General features: G+C 38.3%; 2 protein-coding genes and 1 non-coding gene across 3 annotated transcripts; all 3 read left to right on the forward strand.

The window, feature by feature from the left end:
* The first annotated feature begins 897 nt into the window (after positions 1-897).
* LOC128282704 (small nucleolar RNA R71) lies at positions 898-1,004 on the forward strand. Its single transcript, XR_008273059.1, has one exon. It is a non-coding gene; the product is annotated as a small nucleolar RNA R71 (small nucleolar RNA).
* An 8,101-nt stretch (positions 1,005-9,105) lies between these two features.
* Positions 9,106-10,364, forward strand: LOC128282091 (uncharacterized). Its single transcript, XM_053020287.1, has 3 exons — positions 9,106-9,117; positions 9,222-9,404; positions 9,549-10,364. The coding sequence occupies exons 1-3, from the start codon at positions 9,106-9,108 to the stop codon at positions 10,362-10,364; spliced, it is 1,011 nt and encodes a 336-aa protein (XP_052876247.1).
* A 1,692-nt stretch (positions 10,365-12,056) lies between these two features.
* On the forward strand, positions 12,057-13,583 carry LOC108487845 (uncharacterized). Its single transcript, XM_017792186.2, has one exon. It carries the CDS (start codon positions 12,057-12,059, stop codon positions 13,581-13,583), a length of 1,527 nt encoding a protein of 508 aa, XP_017647675.2.
* Positions 13,584-13,819: the final 236 nt, after the last annotated feature.

Below are 13,819 nucleotides of genomic sequence, written 5' to 3' on the forward strand. Positions count from 1 at the left end.
AGAAATTTACCGAATTGTGTATCCATGCGGTCTTTCTTCAACATTACTGGATATAGGATTGGTGGTTTATATTCCTTTAGCATCAAATTGTCATTATTTTTGGGTTTTTCCTCCTCTCCTTTGTCTCTTTCAGCTTCTTGTGGTGGGTTCTTCTCGGATTCAGCTAACACATGCTCTTTTGGATTGGGTTCGGTGTTACTAGGTAAACTTTCTGGTGGTCTTTCTGAAATCATCTTAGCCAGCTACCCAATTTAATTCTCGAGTCCTTGGATCAACGCTTGCTAATTTTTAAGTGTAGTTTCAGTGTTCTGAAAATAGGTTTTCGCTACTAAAATAAATTTTGACATCATCTCCTCAAGGTTCGGCTTTTTCTCTTGCTGGTAAAGTTGTTGTTGGAAGCCTGGAGGATGTTATGGTCTTTGATTTCCTTGGCCTGCCCATGAGAAATTTGGGTGGTTATTCCAACTTGTATTGTAAGTGTTATTATAAGGATTATTTTGAGGTCGAAGATTATTACCCATAAAATTTAGTTGCTCGTGTTCCATGTTGTGGCCATAAGATAGGTATTTTGAATTGCTTATTCCACCTCCATTTGTATTGCATTGCATTACTGGGTGAACCTGTGAAGAGCTATGTAAACCATCAATTTTTTTATTCAAAAGTTCTACCTGATTATTGAGCATGGTAACCGAATCAGCGTTAAAAACGTCGTCTACTTTCGTTGGCTTTATCCTCATGACTTGCCACAGAAAATTATTCAGTGACATCTCCTTTATAAATTCATAATCCTCCTCAGGTGTCTTATTATTGATAGTCCCACCAGCAGTTGCGTCAATCATCTGTCTAGTCAAAGGGTTCAGGCCATTGTGAAATGTTTGAACCTGCAACCATAAAGGTAGCCCATGGTGAGGGCACCTTCTCAAGAGGTCCTTGTATGTCTCCCATGCATAATAGAGTGTTTCTAGATCCATCTTCACAAAAGAAGAGATATCATTCCTTAATTTGGTCGCTTTAGCCGACGAAAAATATTTAAATAAAAACTTTTCGGTCATTTGTTCCCAAGTAGTGATTGACCCTCATGGTAACGAGTTCAACCACTATTTAGCTTTGTTTCTCAATAAAAAAGGGAATAACCGAAGACGAATGCCATCATCAGAAATGCCATTGATTTTAAAAGTGTCGCAAAACTCCAGAAAATTTGCCAAGTGATTGTTTGGATCCTCATCCTGTAAACCATCAAACTGAACAAATTGTTGTATCATTTGAATTGTGTTAGGTTTCAGTTCAAAATTATTTGCAGCAATAGCAGGTCTAACTATACTTGACTCAGTTCCTGTTAAATTAGGTTTAGCATAATCAAACATTTTGCATGGAGTAGGATTCTAATTTACTAGATCAGCAGCAATCGCAGGAGGTAGAGAATTTTCCTAATTTTCAGCCATCTCCTCTGTTGTGGTGTGAATGTCATCCTTTTGCTCTTCCCCTATGTATCTTAGGCTTCACCTTATTTCTCTTCGGTTTCTGTGAGCTGTGCAATCAATCTCACTATCAAAAAGTAATGGTCCTTGTAGTGGGCCAAATTTGCCCGACCCATGCAAACACAAAACAAACCAAAAAAATAAACCAAACAAACAATAAACATAAAACCAATAAATTATAACTGTCCATTATCTGTCCAATTACAACCCAAAGTCAATACCCAATCCCAAATTGACCTAAGACCCAAGTTATAAGGCCCAATAGGCCTAATGTCTAAAACAAGAGCTAAGGCAGAAACCCTAGCAGCCTTGGCTTGCGCCGCAGCAACCCCAGCAGCCTCCAAGTGCCGTACAACGTTCGTGCCTCCACGTCAACAACCCTCGTACACTAGCACAGTCTCCGTACGATGTCAGCGCGCACCCGTACCTGTACACCAAAGACAAAGAGACAACAGACGCAAGAGAAATAGCAAAAAAATTGTATATTTTTATTTTCTTCTTCTCTCGGCTATAAAGCGGGGTATTTTTCGATTGTAAACTTCTTCGGATTTTTTACACAAGCAATACAAACGCACAATACGCAATACAAAAGAGGCGATTAAAATCCTTAAAGGTGATTTCTTCTCAAGTTTTTGAGTTCTTCGACCGATCATTTCTTTTTGGCCATTCATTTTTGTGTTTTAAAAAATCAAAAAAGAAGAAAAGGAGCCCTTACCTCGAAAGCACGCCACGTGATTCCATCCTCTTCGTTGGAATCGAAGTGTGGAAGGGATCCTAAGGCTAAAAAGGGTGACTCCAAGGCTCGAGGGGGCTGGTTGTTATTCATGGTGGCAGATCGGCGCCTAGAGGGGCTTTTAGGATTCGACTGAGGAGTAAAATGGAGAGGCTAGGGCAGTGTAGGGTTTCGGCTGAATGAAGGCAACATTTAGCCTTATAAGAAAGAAAAAATAGCACCGTTTAAACCAAATACAATGGTTTAAAAATGATGTCATTTGGAGGCCATTCCCGATGACCCGACCCGAGTACCCTCAAGACCCGGACGTTTTCGCGGAGAAGGGTTATTTCGTGTTTAGTCCTTCCTATCTGCGCCGTTACTTGATTGAGTCCCTTTTATATTTACCTTCTTTTTAATTTTTACTTGAAATTTGTATGTTGTTTTAATTTAGCCCATAACTCAACGCTGCGTTTTCGCGTTTTGGGACAATTGCTCCCTTAATCCTCAAACGTTTGTGCGTGTTGGGTCTTAATCCTTAGTTATGATTTATTGCTTTATTTATTTGTAAATTTTCCTTTCAGTTTTATTTTAGTTTCAATTGAGTTCTTTTTGTTTATTCATTACTTCCAGCATTTCTTTTATTCTTTGAAACCCTTTTATTCTCGAAAATTTATTTGTTGTTCATACTTTCACCGATATACATGTATATATATATATCTATATGTAAATATATATATACACATATATTTATTTCCTTTTTAATTTGTTTGTTTAAAATGTTCTTATATATATACATATACATACAGTATATACTTTAAAATAAAGTTAATATTATTTCATACACCTAACGATTTGTTGACTCTATCCATGCATTTTAACCTATATTTTTGCTATTCTAATATGTTTTGTATATGTGTTCTACATAAAATTTAAGTTATTTTTATATTTACTTATATTAGTATATATATTTGATTTACATACATCATTTAAACCTATACATACTATCGTTTCTATGTTAATTTACATATACTTACTTTTAGATTTATATGTATATATTAACGCGTTTATTACTTTAGTAGATTTTTCTATTTTAAAACACTTCTTGCTTCATGATTTGTCAAGTATTTTCTTTATGTACAAATGAAGTAATTTTAGAAACTTCATTCTTTTGTAATTATAAAATTATTATTTTTGAGTATATCTTTATATTATATTGCTTTTGTGTTTATATAGTCTATTATTTTAAATGCTTTAATATAAGGATATGTATAATTTTTAGACTAATTTAAAATTTTATATATATCTTATTATTAATCCCTATTTTTTACAATAGATTTACATGTACATATGTCTTTTAAATCTATTTTGTGTGTTGTGTCTCGTTTATATCTCTATTATTCTTTTGCATTATGTATTATTAAAGTTAGCATGTAGTTTGTCAACTTTTAAATATATTTGTGTTTAAAATATTTTACATGCAATTTGATTCAAACTTTCATTCTATAATATTTATTTCAAAATTATATATCTATCCCTAGCTTTTTTATATATACAAATTTGTCAACCTACATTTTATGTGTCCATTTATTTGTCGTTATTTTAAAATAGTTTTATACCATATTGCTTCTTCGATTTGCATCTTGTTTGTGTATCTAATATTAATCATCTTATTATGTCATGTATGTTATCGCTGCATATTATTTATTCATGGTTTCATATTGTCACATCAATTATTCTTCATGCATTATTGAATTGGATTACACTTTTAGGTTAGCTATTTTCAATTATTAGTTTGTTAGTTGATCATATCTCATATGTGTCAATTATCCTATCTCACCGTTTTCATTTGATTTTTTCGAAATGTGGTTTTATAAAATCCAAATTTTATGATTAATTTTGTCTTATTTCAAACCGAGTTAATGCGTTTAAAACTAGTTTCACAACTATTAAGAATCCTTTAAAACAAAGGCAATATTCGATATTTGGTAATTCGTGGAATCGTGCCCTAACGTGTTGGGTTGCAATTTCTCGTTTGCCCAAAGTAATCGAAGGTCCCTTTAAAATTCTATTCTTTTAAAAATCCCTTAAACGAAGGCGATGTACGATATTTGGCAATTCGCGCAATCGTGCCCTAACGTGTTGGGTTGCAATTTCTCGATTGCTTCAAATAATCAAATATCCCTCCAAAATTTCACTCATGTATTCAAAAAAAATCCTTTAAAACGAAGGCAATATTCGATGTTTGACAATTCGGGAATCATGCCCTATCGTACTGGGTTGTGATTTCCCATTTGTTCAAAACAATCGAATATTTCTTTCGGTTTTCATTCATGTTTATTAAAAACCTCTCAAAATGAAAGCGATCTTCGATGTCTGGCGATTTGAGAATCGTGCCCTATCGTGCTGGGTTGCGCATTTTCGTTTGCTTAAAACAATCGAAGGTTCCCTCGGAATTTCACTCACGTTTTCTAAAAACTCTTTAAAACAAAGGAAATGTTCGATGTTTGGCAATTTGGGGAATAGTGCCCTATCATACTGGGTTGCTGTAACACCCCGAACCGAGACCATCGCCGGAGTCGAACACGAGGTGTTAACAGACTTCAAACCACTTATTGAAGAGTTCCAGACAAGCTGCCAATCTGTGTACTAGTCGCTTCAAAAATCATAACTTGAGTTTTAGAACTCAAAAATCAGTTTCGTAATTTTTTTCTGAAACTAGACTCATTTTTCCGTCTACAGATTTTTTTCTAGAATTTTTGGTCAAGCCAATTAATACAGTTTATTAGTTAAAGTCTCCCATATTACAGGGGCCGACTACACTGACCTTCATGCGTTACAACTCAAATAACTCCCTGTGCAGGGCATCAATACTGGTACCGTTTGTTTCTATGGAAACTAGACTCAAAGAGGAATTTATACATATATGGTATGACTCCTAATTATTTCTGGTTAATTTATAATTAATTTTCAAAGTCGGAACAGGGAATCCAGAAACCGTTCTGGCCCTGTTTCACGAAAACCCAAATATCTCTTAACATACAACTCATATAACTGTTTCGTTTCTTCCATATGAAAATAGATTCATCAAGGTTCATTTACATAATTTATTCACTATTAAATTCCATTCCTACTATTTTTAGTGACTTTTCACATCCACGTCACTGTTGCTGCCAGCATCATTTTCTAGAGTAGACTTTCTCTAACACATAGTTTCTATGATTCAACCACCCCTTTTTCATGTATGGTCCAAAATATAAGCGTGATGACCCATTCTAATGGCTGGTCATTGCCAAACACTTCCATGCCTCTTAATGAGCATATACATACCAAATGATTATAACATTATGCTCAAAACATTTATAAGCCATTTTCGCATGGCTATTCAAAATTTTACATACTAAGTTCAAACAAAACATAATAGCCTATACATGCCGAAATGTTTTCTTAAACCATCTAAGAAGAAGATACCAAAAAGTCGCTAGACGGTGTGATGACTTCGACGACAGTCCCGAGCACGCAAAATGGATCAAGAACCTAAATAAACAACAAATAAGCACACCAAATGAGTACATAACTCAGTAAGTCGTAAGCACTACTCTACCATCAACAATAACAATCATAAGTGAATAATCAAATAATACAAAATAGATGTTTCCAGCCATAACAAACTATACTGCAATTTCTAAAATTTTTTGGTTCGATCTCATGCCAAATCCTTCAACCAAATCAAACGCCAATTCAGCCCAATCGATTTGGATCCGTTTCCTCAAGTTGGAACAACAATGCACTAGATAATTTTATGCGTACACCGTACAATCCCAATTTCGATATTTAGTTAGTAGCTCAATCACTTACCTCGTTCATGCACAATTTATTTCCACAACCGAATGTGGCAGACATAGTGCTTATTATGTTCGCACACATAGAGCTATAGCAAATCGCACACATAGTGCTATAGTAAATCGCACACATAGTGCCATAGTAAATCGCACACATAGTGGCATAGTAAATCGCACACATAGTGCCATAGTAAATCGCACACATAGTGCATTTGAGATAGCCTCATGCCTCAACCTTCCAATCGGCATACATAGTGCCACATAGTCTTTGCACACATTGTGCCTTATGTCAATTCATCATGGTAAAGCAATTTACTAAATTCAAATTGTACATATAATCATATTAATAAATAGGAGAATCACTCCGAAAAATATCTATCCAAGGAGTTCTCACAACAAGTGCTTAAAGACTTACCTTACGTTGAGTATAACGGTTCCAACCGGCTACTCGATGTCCTTGGCTTTGCCCTTGCTTGTTTCTCCTTCTTTAACTTCTCGGGCTTAATAGATAAATAAACTAGTTTAATCATCTTGCTATACATTTATAGTTCAATTACACATGCATATGTATATTTGTAGATTCGCAACCCTCTTACTAATTACTCATTTAGTCGATTATACACATGATTAAAGGTAACATCATGAATGGGCATACTTATATATATATACATACCCGATTGTGCACAAAAAAAATTTGACTCAACCTCACCTATGTACTCCCTTTGATGGCCGAATATATATATATGTATAGTGTCATCTATAACATCATCTAAACACCTAAATTCTTCTAATGCACACTTGACCAACCTTTTTCCCAATCTAGCATAGCTTCACCTCCATTTGTGATATCATATAAATTTTCACGTTGCTACATTTCTTAGGTTCAACATCTCTATGCCCATTATAGCCACTCCCCTAACCCAATTCTAAATATCGGCAACATCCCCTTTCAACTATGTTAGCCGAATACTCCTCCCCTTCTTAGTCCCAACTTCGGCACCTCCAACAAAATGACTAACATCTTCACTTTCATGCTAACATAACAAGCAACTTAGTTCATCCACACACTAACATGTCAATAGCATCAAGGTATCTACTAAGTTTTTTTTTTGTCAAATCCCAACTCTCCAACAACCCCAAATCCCACCATGGGTTAGATAGAATTCAAACTAACAACCAACAATACACATGAATTTAAAGGAATAACTCCAACATACCTCAACTTGGATACTAGTATGGCCGACTTCTCCAAAGCTTTTCTCTTTTCCTTTCACTTGGTTTTTCGGCTAAGAGGTAGCAAGGATGAACACCTATTTTTTTTTTGTTCATTTTCATATCATTAATCTTTATTTTCTCTATTTTAATATCTTACCAACATTAAATAATTATAACAACATGATCTTGGAAAGATGAAGCCATGCTTGGCCGGCCACTCAACTTAGTTTGGGGCATTTTGACATGCAAACCCAACTTTTCATAATTCCATACTATTTGGTCCTCACTTATTTACCTATCAAATTTTCTAAGTCTCTCAACTAAATCCTTTCGAGCAAGATTCACATTCCTAAGATAAAAATTGAATCACCAAATTTTTATACTAGTACTACCACACATATAAGGTATGCAAATAAAATTTTAACTAAATTTTATGACTCGGTTTTGTGGTCCCGAAACCACATCCCGACTAGGGTCAAATTAGGGCTGTTACAGTTGCAATCTCTCATTTGTTCAAAATAATCGAATATCTCTTCGGGATTTCACTCATTTTCTAAGGTGAGGCAATGTTCGACATTCAAAAATTTGAGGAATCGTGCCCTACTGTACTGGGTTTCGATTTTTTTGTTGGACCAAATAGTTGGGCATCCTTTTGTTAATTTCAAATCATAAACTTTGGAACGTTGAAACAAGAAGATTTTTGGCAACCAATTCGTGTTATTCAAATGTTATTAACAAGAACCACATTTCAAAAACATTTTTAATTTTAGACATAAGGACATTACTTAATCGATTTGGTACCAATTTTGGGCGTAGTGAGGGTGCTAATCCTTCCTCATACTTAACCGACTCCCGAGCCCGTTTTCTCATATTTTCGTAGACCAGAATCGTTGTTTTAGTAAACCAAAAATATTTTATTAAAATAACCAAGTTCTTAGGTAACCCGATCATACCAAAACAAAAGGATCGGTGGCGACTCCATATTTCTGTCATTTTTCAAAAGTCGATCCTCTTCTTTTTTTATTAAATTTAAAAATTTTTAAATAAAAAGGATGGTTTCGACAGCTTGGCGACTCTGCTGGGGAATAGAGAGTCGAGCCATAAAATCGATTATTTGCTGTCCATTTGTCAAAAATCGAAAACTCATTTTAAAAATCATGTACTTTTAATTGCATTTGTTTGTATGATTGCCATGGTTCGGGTCTTGTAGAATAATACTGCAATCCGTTGCATGACCACCGTGGTCACACCTTCTAAGTGGGAGTAAGAAACTACGCTTTCGTGAGGTTTTCACCTCCGCATGGGCTAATGGATTGCTTCCGGGGGACATCCGTACCTATGATTTTGTGAGATTTTCATCTCCGCGTGGTCATAGGGAAATGTATCCCCCCGAACTGAACTCGATCTATATGAGCCTATAATGGGTAAAGATTGAGGAATCTGCTGGTTTGGGTACCCTTATCCCTAGAACTAAACCACATATAGTGAACCTTAGGAGCTATCCTTGGGTGGAGCGACGTCGAGCCTTAGTACTTACTTGTATATGCATTGTGATTATCGTTTATGTGCTTGCATTTTATCGATATTATTTGATACTAACCTCTGTTTTGTTTTGATTGTCTTTTTTTTCATGACATTGCATATTAAAGGAGGTGTTAATCCGTATTCAATTACTAAGTTAGAAAGTTTGACATGGAGAATGAATTTCTTAGTAAAGTCGAGGATAATGCGACCGTTCGTGCATGGTCGGGGAGGCTACAATTAGAGAGAGGGGATAGCTTGGCAGAAGGGTATGTATCGTAGCTACAGGATTTCACTAGCGTCAATGTAGTACAGAATGAGCTGCAAGAGTTAAGAGATGTTTGGGCAAGTTGGGATGAAGGGACCAAACAATTGTTTTATCAAAGCTACAGAGACATATCGTACCTGCTAGACATTAGAGTGGATAAGCATTTGTTTTGAGCCTTGGTGCAGTTTTGGAATTCTGCGTACAAGTGCTTCACTTTTGGAGAAGTGGATTTAGTACCTACCATAGAGGAATACACTACTTTGCTCAAGTGTCCAAAAATTCAGGTCCAGAAGACTTATGCCCGGGTTTTTAGTAGTCAGACTTTCGTAAAGAAATTGATGAGCATTTCTGGGATGAGCGAGCCTTGGGTCACTGCTCGGATTCAGCAAAAAGGAGATAGTAAGTGTATCCCTTGGGAGAATTTGCGAGATTTGATTTTGACGCATTCAGATGAAAAAAAGAGGGTCGATATCTTTGCCTTAAGCATCTACGGATTGGTGATTTTTCCTAAGGCTTTGAGGCACGTGGACGAGGCAGTCATTAACTTAATCAATCGCCTTGAGAAGGGAATCACACCGGTACCGGCGATATTGGCAGAAACGTTAAGATCTTTGAGCTCATGTCGGAAGGTGGGCGAAGGAAGGTTCATTGGATGTGCACAATTGTTAATGGCATGGTTTCATGGGCACTTTTGGAAGGTAGACAAGGTTTCCTATCGGGTCTTTTCTGAGGGTTATTCCCTGTTAAAAGAAGAGGCAGCTATACAAATGAGAGAGGATATCTCGGAGGAGAAGTGGATGGATATTCTTCAGAATTTCAAGGAGGGGGATATCGAGTGGAGAGCTTATTGGATGGTTCCTAATGAGATCATGTACCGATGTGGTAACTTTGATTGGGTACCGTTGTTAGGAATTTGGGGAGCTACCGGGTATACTCCATTACTTGCGTTGAGGCAATATAAGTTGAGGCAGTTTGTACCCACGACCTATGGACTTGCTCAGAGTGAATTCTCGTTTAAAGGTGCTCGCTATAAAAAGAGAGTTCGGGAGTTATCGGATGCTTGGAAGCAAACTTGTTGGATGAAGAGGTTAGCTGTCGGTTCCATGGTAACGCCCAAGTATAACGAGTGGTTTAAGAAGAGGCTTAATGATAATATTCCTAGGCCAAGCTTGGAGAATGCTCGACCTATCGGGGAACAATTACAAGTCGCCCCATCAAAATTGGAGATTATAAGGCAAGATTTCGAGAAGAAGAGTTCGGAGCTTGGGAAGAAGATCGAACAATTGGAGGAAGAGAAGGTGCACCTGAGATTAGACGCTGATGTCTAGAGGTCAGAGGCTAAGAAGTGGAGAAAAGGAAAAATTAAGGCCGAAGAAGATCTAGACAGCTTGAAGATGGACTACAAGAAGCTACGCCTATCTATGAGGACTGCGGGTTTAGGTAAGACTTCCGAACAATGGCACCATGAAATTCGAGAAGAAAAAGCCAATACCGACCGGTGGGAAAGAAATTTTGAGAAGCTCAAGCACAAAACTAAGATTTAGAGAATAGTCTGTCGGAGTGCAGAAATGAGTGAAGGTGAATTAAGGACTAGAGTGGCAGAACTTGAGAAGTCTCTGCATCAGTACCAAAACTGCAACACCGCAATGGAATTGAGGGCAAGCTTGAGCAAGATAGAAGAAATGAAAGGAAAAATAGAAGAGTTAGAGGTGTCACTGCAAAACTGTGTGATGCGGATCCAGTTTTTTGAGGCAAACGAGGATCGTTGGAAATAGCAGCTTCACCATGCGCAAGACCAAGTTAGAAGCAGAGATTACCTTATGGAGGAAGCCATAACCCAGATTCGGGAGGTAGAGGACTACTTGCAAACTTTAGCGGTTTAGGCAGACACACTGAGTGTGAAGTATGAGTTGGAGTCAGATTGCGAACAAGAGCTGGCCTCGTTGCTTAGAAAAATTAGGACTTTGAGTGTTAGAGCGAAATTTTATCTGTAACTCAACTTTATGTAAAAGATTTTATTTTCAAGTGAAATTTTCTAAGGGCAATTGAATCAAAATTGACGCCTCCTTTGCATTCATGCATTTGTATTACATCATATCATTATGCATTAAAGGCCATAAGAGTTTTCTAATTAATTAATTAAAAATTACTTCAATAACTTGGAAACCAACGAAAACCAACCAACCACGCACCCCTACGATACAAGAAAAAAATCAATGGATAAGAGACTCGAGAAATTGGAGCAAATGCAAAAGGACATGCAAGAACAAATGTAGTCTCAGATGTAAGAGCAGTTAGCCAAGATTCAGCGAGAGATGAAAGAGCAAATGACGGAGTCCCAGAGGGAAATGATGAGTCAGTTATCCCAATTGCTGTTGGGAGGAACAGATAAGGGAAAGGGCCCCATGGACAAAGTCGAGGAAACTAATGAAGATCCTCAACACCCCCTGGCTTCACTCTGACACATGTACCGATGAAGCTCGAGATTAATCTACCGAAACCATCTGTCACGATCATGCCCCAGCATGTTCAGGCTGGAGCTTCAATACCGATGAATTTCCAAACCGTCTCAGGCTCTAACTTTGTCAAAAACCCGAACTATCCGCCTGTTCCTGATTTGGATGAAGTTTCCAATGAAGAAAAGGCGAGGATAGATTCACAAAAACAATTGGAAGAACGGTATAGATGGATCGAGGAGAAATTCAAAGCCATGGAAAGCGCGGATCATCATCAAGGGATTGATGCCAAGGACCTGAGTCTGGTCCCAGATTTAGTCCTTCCTCCTAAATTCAAAATGCCCGAATTCAAGAAATACAATGGAACAACTTGCCCTGAGGCCCACATCACTATGTTCTGCAGGCGAATGACGGGGTATGTTAACAATGACCAGCTATTAATCCACTGCTTTCAAGATAGTGCGGTCAAGGCGTCTAAGTGGTATAACCAATTGTCGCTCTAAAATTAACTCGTGGAAGGACCTGGCTCAGGCCTTTATGAAGCAATAAAATCATGTGACGGACATGACCCCCGACAGAATCACTCTCCAGAACATGGAGAAGAAATCGAATGAAAGCTTCAGACAGTACGCACAAAGATGGAGAGAGGTGGCCATACAAGTTCAGCCACCACTTCTAGAAAAGGAGACAATGATGCTCTTTATAAACACCTTGAAGGCCCGTTTTATCACTCATATGTTGGGAAGCGCCATCAAAAGCTTCTCTGACATAGTGATGACGGGGGAAATGATTGAAAATGCTGTGAGGAGCGGCAAGATAGAATCGGGAGAGAGTGCCAGGAAGTCGGCACCAAGGAAAAGAGACAATGAAGTGAACAACACGAGCACATTCAACAAGGGTCAGTCCATGTCATTCACCATAAATCAACCCAAGACGGTGACCACCAATCATCAAAGCTCTGTAAAACAAGAATCCAACGCGAGGGAGAACACAGAAAGGTCACAATTCACCCCTATACCCATGACGTATAGGGAGTTGTACCAGAACCTGTTCAACGCTCATGTGGTGTCCCCTTTCTACCTGAAGCCACTGCAGCCCCCGTATCCCAAATGGTATGACACAAACGCCCAATGTGAATACCACGCGGGAATCACTGAGCACTCTACCGAAAACTGCGCTGCGTTTAAAAAAGTAGTCGAAAGACACATTAAGATGGGGATCGTGAGATTTGACGACCCAGCCACACCCAATGTAGTAGGAAACCCACTCCCCAATCATACCGACCAAGGAGTGAATGGGATAAGCGAAGGTAGGAACAAGAAGACCAAGTATGAGGTGGCAGAAGTTAGGACCCCGCTGAGGCGGGTATGGAAGGAAATGGCTAAGAGACGATTAATAGCGTTGGATTCGAGGGAAGAATCCGAAGAAGAGAGAAACTACTGTGAGTTTCACAACGAGGTGGGGCATGAAATCCAAGATTGCGTGGAGTTCAAAGCCTTAGTGCAAAACATGATGAACAATAAGGAAATTGAGTTTTATGAAGAAGCCAAAAACCCCGTAGAGGGAGATATATGCGCATCAGAGGGAGAATCGAAGGCGCAGAATCAAACAGCTAACTACCCCATGGTCATCATATCAAGACCCAAAAATAGTGAAACTGGAGTACAAATGTCACCGAGGGTCATAATCCAAAGACCTGCAGTCTTCCCCTACAAAGACAGCAAAAAAGTCCCATGGAATTATGATTGCAGTGTGACGATTTCGGGAAAGGAGAGCCCGGTCGACGCTTCAAGAGGGAACCAAGATAGGCGCTCCTATACACATAGCGGGAGACGTTGCGATACGGAAAATGAGGAGGCACAACCCACAAAAGGAAAAGCCCCAGTGGTCGAGGAAATGAAGGAAAAAGCAACCAAGCTTGTTAACGAGCTAGTTAACGAAGAGGAGGCCAAGGAGTTTTTAAAATTCCTAAAGCATAGCGAATACAGTGTGGTAGAACAGTTACGTAAACAACCAGCTCGTATCTTAGTGCTGGCCTTACTTCTAAGCTCAGAAGTTCATCGTAGCGCGCTGATGAAGGTCTTGAATTAAACATACATTGCCAATGATATCTTCGATAACAAGTTGGACCGCTTGGTTAGCAACATCAGTGCCGACAACTATATCTTTTTCAATGACGATGAGATACCACTCGGGGGCATGGGGTCGACTAAAGCTTTGCATATCACCACGCGCTGTAAAGGGTATCGCTGCCAGGCATACTGATTGACAATGGGTCAGCTTTGAACGTCCTGCCATTGACCACGTTGATAGCTCTCACATGAAGG

This window comes from Gossypium arboreum, chromosome 10 (assembly GCF_025698485.1).
Source record: "Gossypium arboreum isolate Shixiya-1 chromosome 10, ASM2569848v2, whole genome shotgun sequence".
Classification (NCBI taxonomy): domain Eukaryota; kingdom Viridiplantae; phylum Streptophyta; class Magnoliopsida; order Malvales; family Malvaceae; genus Gossypium; species Gossypium arboreum.